The sequence below is a fragment of the Aulostomus chinensis genome, chromosome 2, assembly GCF_037954235.1.
Source record: "Aulostomus chinensis isolate RoL2024-O1b breed Wild chromosome 2, RoL_Achi_v1.0, whole genome shotgun sequence".
NCBI classification, from domain to species: Eukaryota; Metazoa; Chordata; class Actinopteri; order Syngnathiformes; family Aulostomidae; genus Aulostomus; species Aulostomus chinensis.
The window spans coordinates 8,477,752-8,484,279 of NC_141321.1; the positions used below are offsets into that span (position 1 = coordinate 8,477,752).

The window sequence follows — 6,528 nt, forward strand, 5'->3', positions numbered from 1 at the left end:
AAAACAAAATTGTATGTGCAACACTTATTTTGTGCAGGCCCAGTGTGTCAGAATCTAGATAAGAGTTGAACCTGACAGCAGAGGTCACGCGGTTCAACCTCGTGAATCCGCGTATCGCTCACGGCAACCGTTGCCTGGCGAAAGATAGTGAACGTCTTCGGCTCACTGAGCCACACTCAACGGCTTCATGCGGAAGTTTACATAGGTGCATTTCACACATGGGGAGGTGAGGCCATTGGCTTCCTGATGAAAAGGTTTTAAAGTAAGCCACCAGAGCAAAGAGTTGGCATGAGGATCATTTATTGACATAGGCAACCATCCTCTGAATATATATCCATCAACTCTCCTCGGAGCGTTGGCTGTAACAAAGCAATAAATATGGTCGTTATAAAATCATGCCAGCATTTAATGCTGTTAGTTGAACATTTACAAATATATCATAGCAGTCAGCGGATTGAGCTGCCAGGTAGAAACTTAAGGCAAGGCGGTCTTTTTCTTGCGGATGGAATATATGCTCTTTTAGCTGATCACATGACCTGAAAGACAGAGGGACATCGTAAGTCGTGTGCTCACATACACAGGAGAGGACCTGGTAACAGGGCGATGCGCGTACCTTTGTTAAAGAGTCTTTTGGATGTTATTCAGGATGTCACCATAGACAAAGTTGAACAGTTGTTCCTTTGACTTGGTTCCATCTAGCTGCACTGTAGACACACACACACACACACTCAGTATTGTAACAGCCCAAGTTAATGTGACAAATGTGCATTACAGAGAGAGAAGGTGGACACTTACCCACATCAACACCTGATGTTTCCATGACGGTCTTGTGTTTCAGATACATGGGCCAGACGTGACCGTCAAACAGGCCGGGGGGGTCTGGCACCGTGTAGTTCCTTGAGCTGTGGCAGAGACGACCGTTACACACACACCCGCAGGTAAGGACGAGCATCGACAACACACCTCAGGTATGAGGGGTGAACACTTACCACCTCCTCTTTTTGCATTCTTCATACGGGATGGAAATAAAGTATCGTTGGTTCAAAACGTCGATCAAAGGCCTGCAAGGGGAAGACAAAAAAATTTCCAAGCTTATTCCAAGTTCCTTTCTCAGTGGGGAGCGTCTGTAAAACAGGAAGGTAACGCGCACATGTGCTCACCTGTAGGTGTAGAGCAGGAAGCCCTCCACAATGAGAATGTGAGTCTCCTCCTCCTCCTCCTCGTGGTCGGACTTTGGGACAATCTCAGTATCCAGGGTGTTATTGACGCCGTGAGACTTCTCAAACTTCACCGGATTCTCCAGCCACGCGTAGATGGTGCTCATCATAGCGTCCATGTCCAGAGCAGTAATGACTGAATAGAGGAGCAGGTAGGAAGGGTGGAGGGAAATAAAAAAAGGTGGGGGGGGTAGAAATTTATAGAAAAAAAATTGCAGAAAGCATGTAAGAGAAGTGTTCAGTGTTTACGTCAGGCTTATGAAGCATGCAAAATAGACCACACACACACACCCCAACACACACACATATTCACTCACACAAACACACCCTTCCATGAAAGCCCAGGCTTACCATCATACTGCTTAAAGCCATCTTCAACTTCAATCTGATCTTGTGGCTGAAACATACATTGATAAGATGTACCCAGGTACATACGACTAGAGCTGCTCAAGGCTCTGACTGCTCATCACCAGCACCCCACCAACTCCTACTACTCAGAGCACATTTGTGGTTCTCAGCTACATTCACCAGGCCTGATGCGCAGCTCACCTTGAAGAAGTCGTCCTGGTGCACCACACAGCAGTTGGGCAGGTTCTTGATCAGCCGGTTGGTGAGGGTGGTTTTCCCTCCGTTGGTTACACTGTTGGAACAAAGGAAGGAGAAAGTGACGCATCCCGCCATTGACCGAGATAAATGATTAGACAAGGCAGTGGTAAGAGCAGGTCGTGTACTTATGACTCATTTATTAGCTCCCAACAAGCCTTTTTGTTAACATCTATTTAAAACAAAACAATGCTGGCTATTAACATTAACAAAAATTGCTGCACCCCCCCCCCAAAGCTAAATCTTTGTTCCAGCTTTAGATTAGCTTTGACCATCACTACTTAGCCTTAGCTAACGTTATTGCTGGCAGAGAAACCACATATTCACAGAATTCGCAGCTAAAATAGCGTCAGTTGCCCCACGCGTCGCAGCGGAAGCAGGGATTTTGCGGATGTGGAGCGCGCGGTCCCCCACGTGTTCCAGGCTTCCGTGGCCTTGCAGCTAGGCTAGCCGGCTAGCTCAGCTCCACTCATTCACTCACACACGCTCACCCTCCAATGCCGATTATGTACTTCATGGTGTCCGTTTGGTGGGGGAAGCTTGTAGAAGGTCGTAGAGAGTTGGAAGCGTCAGTAAGCCGGAGCGCAGTGATCAGACGGAAGAAAGCTTAAAAGAGAAGGTTGCAAAAGGAAACGTCAACTACTAGACTCCTCCATGGCACTTGGTTTCAGTGAGTAGAGTAAACGCGGAGACGAGGTGTCGCTCGGACGCGGTCTACCGCCGAGAGAGGGCTGTCAGCTGCTCGGTCCTGCTACACATACCGGAGAGAGCGACGTGATTGGATATTTAAACGCTTCTCGCTCGACGCACTCGCCCCGTCAGCCAATCAGAGGCCAGCGTCACCGCAGTCCCGCCCACGCCTTTTTCCTCCAGCACACCACGCCCTTCTGTCCGCCTCAACCCACCAAGAAAAGGACAAGGCTGAGTTGTCTGTGGTGAGGCTGAAATGTCGCTACCAGCATTTACTGCATCACTTGAACACATTAGCGTTTCCAAAACTACATTTAACCTTTTTTATTTTTTTTTTAATAAAACGCGTTGGTTGTTTAAAAAAAAAAGGAAAAAAAGAAGCTATTTCCTCAAGGTGGATATACGTGTTTCCAGATGTGGATGGTGAAGGTCACCGCAGGGCAGTCAAATGTTTCATAATGGTGATACATTATAACACAAACAATGGCTTTTTTCGTGACTGTTCAATACATTACAAATGTCTCACTTTCTTTTTTTTTTACATTAATTTTACTTGTCGTGACTTGTGGCATTGCTGCATCCAGTAAAGTGATCCGGGCTACTTTAATATGTTGACAGATTGTTTTGCGAGATTTAGAAATTCAAATTAATAATCTGGAAGTGACAGACAAAAAAAAAAAAAAAACCCAAAAACCCTCGTCTTTTACCAGTAAGCTGTCATCTTGCTGCATGTGCCAGGGTCATGTGATGTGTTATGACTTGAGGATTTTGGTTTTGATTTGATGACGGCGTTTCCACTGTAGAGCTAATTTTAGGGGGGGGGGGAAGCAAGAAATGATGACTACGTTACGTGTCACTAAGGATATGAAATTACACGACATAGACAACAACTGACACGTGAGGTGAAGTAACCCTGTGAAGGATGTAGATGTCAGACAGTAGAAGCGGGATGGTGGCGTGTGAAACCTTTCCAAACACACTTACTGTCCTTAAAGGTGAGTTTTCTGCTTGAGCGTCATGATGTGAGTTTGAGGTATCTACAGCAAGCGACCAACGATGGCTCCGTAACTCACTCACATCGGTGCGGTATTTGTTTCACCAGCTGACCTCTCATTGTTTTGTTTAGAATTTTCCCTACCAACTCCATGACACAGTTTCCTGAGGTTACACCAAAATATTGCTTGTGCTGGGGTTTACACCCTCCACAACCTCAACTATGAAGAGGAAGTGGCCAAGTATGGAGATCAGCTCAGCTGGTAAGACTTCTATTCATAGCAACACTTGGCTCCATTCTGCCAATTTGGAATCTGTTATGACTTCTTCTTTTTTTTGTCAATAAGACTTAAATCGCCAACGATTAAATATGCTGTAGGTGCAATATAGACTTACAGTAAACACACTTGATGGACTGTGACAAAATGTGACCGTCCGGATGATTCACAGTACCGAGAGTTTAACATGGTGTCTAATGTTATTTTTCATGCCATTCCTAGTAGAGATAAAACCAACCAGTTCCTAGAATCCCCATGATGGTTGATTTTCCACACTTCACCTCTTCAGAAGTCACCGGAAGTCACCCCTCATTTCCCTGAGGAATGGGGTCTCAAGTTAGACTGCGGTCTGATAAAACGCCAGTCCGCAGCCCTCACGTCGGACGCTTCCTTCGAGTTTGAACAAAGCCGTTTTATTCAGCACCTTCGTAGCTCAACCATGTCTCTTGAGTCGGAGGACGATCAGATGACCTTGAACGTTTTTGGTGGGATGTCAAAGGTCAGTTGTCATCAAGTCAGTTTAAGTAACGCATTTTAATGTACATGTACAAGTGTCTACAAGTATTCATACCCCTCGAACATTTTGTCACATTGCCGCCACTAACATAAATATATTTTGTTGAAATTTCATGTAAAATACCAACGCAAAGTGCCACACAGTTGTGAAGTACAAAGAAAATTATACACGATTTTAAACTTCTTTTTTTTTTTTACAAATAAAAAAATGGAAAAGTATCCAGCCTCCTTCTCTCTGAGTGCAACCAATTGCCTTCAGAAGTTGCCCGATGGCTGCTGAATGATCGAATGTTGACCTGATGACTAAACAGAGTCCACTTGTGTGTAATCTGATCTCAGCACAGCTGCTCTGTGACGGCCTCAGAGGTTTGCTGAGAGAATATCAGGGAGCAAACAGCATCATGAAGTCCAAGGAACCCGCCAGACAGGTCAGGGATGAAGTTGTGGAGAGGTTCAAAGCAGGGATAGACTCTAAAAGTTCAAGGGGTATGAACACTTCTGCAAGCCACTGTAATTCCACCAGTGGTAGAAGAAATACTCACATCTCGATCATAGGGTCGACGCACACATTTCTTTTTTCAAATTTTGGAAAAACATTGCAAGCAAGAGGCTCGAGCGGATGATATCATACACGGAGTGGGAGATGGCGAGAGGGAGTTGGACTGTTACAAAACAGAGCTACTATAATTGTCAGTTTAACTCCCAGTTGTCACTCCACAAACGGAATTGTGTGCCAGAATGAAGGAAACGCTCTTTCACGTTTGTAACTCTCCAAGTGAAAAGGCTAATTTTGCTCTGTGACTTCCAAACGTCCCCCGTAGACTCCAGTGTTCGTCAGGACCGTTTTTTTCTGGAGGGGAAAAGGGGAAAAGTGTATTTTGCCTTTCAAATATCCACAAATAGATGCCTTGAGCTCACAAGGGCTTCGTGATACCACTGCATCCTGCATTACTTCTCTGGTCCTCCAGAAAGCAGAAGGAGCCTGTTACATATTGTATATTTAGTAGTACTTGGAAGGCAGAATACACTGTTTTTGTGCAGTAAAGCCTGACTGACATATTCCCTTTGAGGCCAGAACCTTATTTACCTTTGTTGTTACTTACTTGGCTGTAGATTTATTTAGAAATAGACAGCATTTTATAGCTGATAATAATAATAATAATAATAATAATAATAATAATAATAATAATAATAATAATAATAATAATAATAATAATAATAATAATATATTACTACTGTCAGATATCTATAAAATATATTATTTTACAAAATAAATAGTTTAGCCAAAAGTTTATCCTGAAAATATTATGAACATCTTTTTTTTTTTTATTCTCAATGAAAATTCTGATTCCCACTGACGCACATGCGATTAGTGGGATGCTCGCTTTCTCTGAATGGTGTGAATGTGTTTGCGTCCAACAAATTTCACACACCCTAATTTAAACGATGTAGTTACATAACGGTTTAATGCTGCGTGTCAACGCAGCCCAAAAGCTGCACGGAACAATCAGCTGTGATTGTTTTCCTCACTGTTTCCTTGTACAAAAACAAATGGTTGGCAAATTCAAGCACGTTACAAACATGAGGGCCATGTCAAGGTGCCGGCCATCAGAGCAGCAGGGCGAAACGCTACGAGTCCCTGGATGTGAAGGGATGAACACCATTTTCCAAAACATATTCCCTCATTTGTTATGATGATGGCGGTGGAGAGTGCTGTCGGTCTAAAACCTCAAGATCAGGTGACTGTGAAGACGTATGATTCGCATTATTTTCATTCTCACCAAAGGATTTTGCGCCCCCTCTGCTCTGAACGCATCTGCATTCGTTACACACATCTATTCAGGATTTTCCTTTAATATGTCAGCCGTCTGCAGCGAGAGCTGTGGAAATGATTCAGCTGCAAAGCAAACACTGCCAGCTACTATCCCACATATAAATGTCTCATAAACCCGAGACATATTACAGTCTGTTAACACACTTTTGTCTGCACTTTTCCTCCTGGCTGTTTAACTGTCACGTTACACCTCTGATCTCCAGCAGTCACGTTTGTGTCATCCATGATTCTTCACATGCTCTTATTGAACTTCTATAATTTCCAGATTTTCTGCATGACCGCAGTTTGTTCACGGTGACTTTTGAGATCTAAAAGTCGTTTCCGGTCTGTGTCCGTCCTGCAGTGTGAGATCATGTTACATCAAGGTGTGGAGCACATTTATTCAACACTAATTACG

The 6,528-nt window shown here is 43.8% G+C and overlaps 1 protein-coding gene across 1 annotated transcript; it reads right to left on the reverse strand.

The window, feature by feature from the left end:
• Positions 1–283: 283 nt before the first annotated feature.
• On the reverse strand, positions 284–2,569 carry mibp2 (muscle-specific beta 1 integrin binding protein 2). Its single transcript, XM_086193532.1, has 8 exons — positions 2,312–2,569; positions 1,767–1,857; positions 1,569–1,614; positions 1,161–1,353; positions 990–1,061; positions 796–902; positions 614–704; positions 284–536 (listed from the first exon to the last, which is right to left on the reverse strand). The coding sequence occupies exons 1-7, from the start codon at positions 2,335–2,337 to the stop codon at positions 619–621; spliced, it is 621 nt and encodes a 206-aa protein (XP_086049658.1). The 5' UTR covers positions 2,338–2,569; the 3' UTR covers positions 284–536; positions 614–618.
• Between the last annotated feature and the right edge of the window lie 3,959 nt (positions 2,570–6,528).

Coding starts and splice junctions, on each gene's coding strand:
- mibp2 (XM_086193532.1), bottom strand. CDS start 2,337: ATGAAGTACATAATCGGCATTGGAGG. Junction 1,062..1,160: donor TTCCTGCTCTACACCTACAG/GTGAGCACATGT, acceptor TTCCCCTTGCAG/GCCTTTGATCGACGTTTTGA. Junction 705..795: donor AACATCAGGTGTTGATGTGG/GTAAGTGTCCAC, acceptor GTGTGTCTACAG/TGCAGCTAGATGGAACCAAG.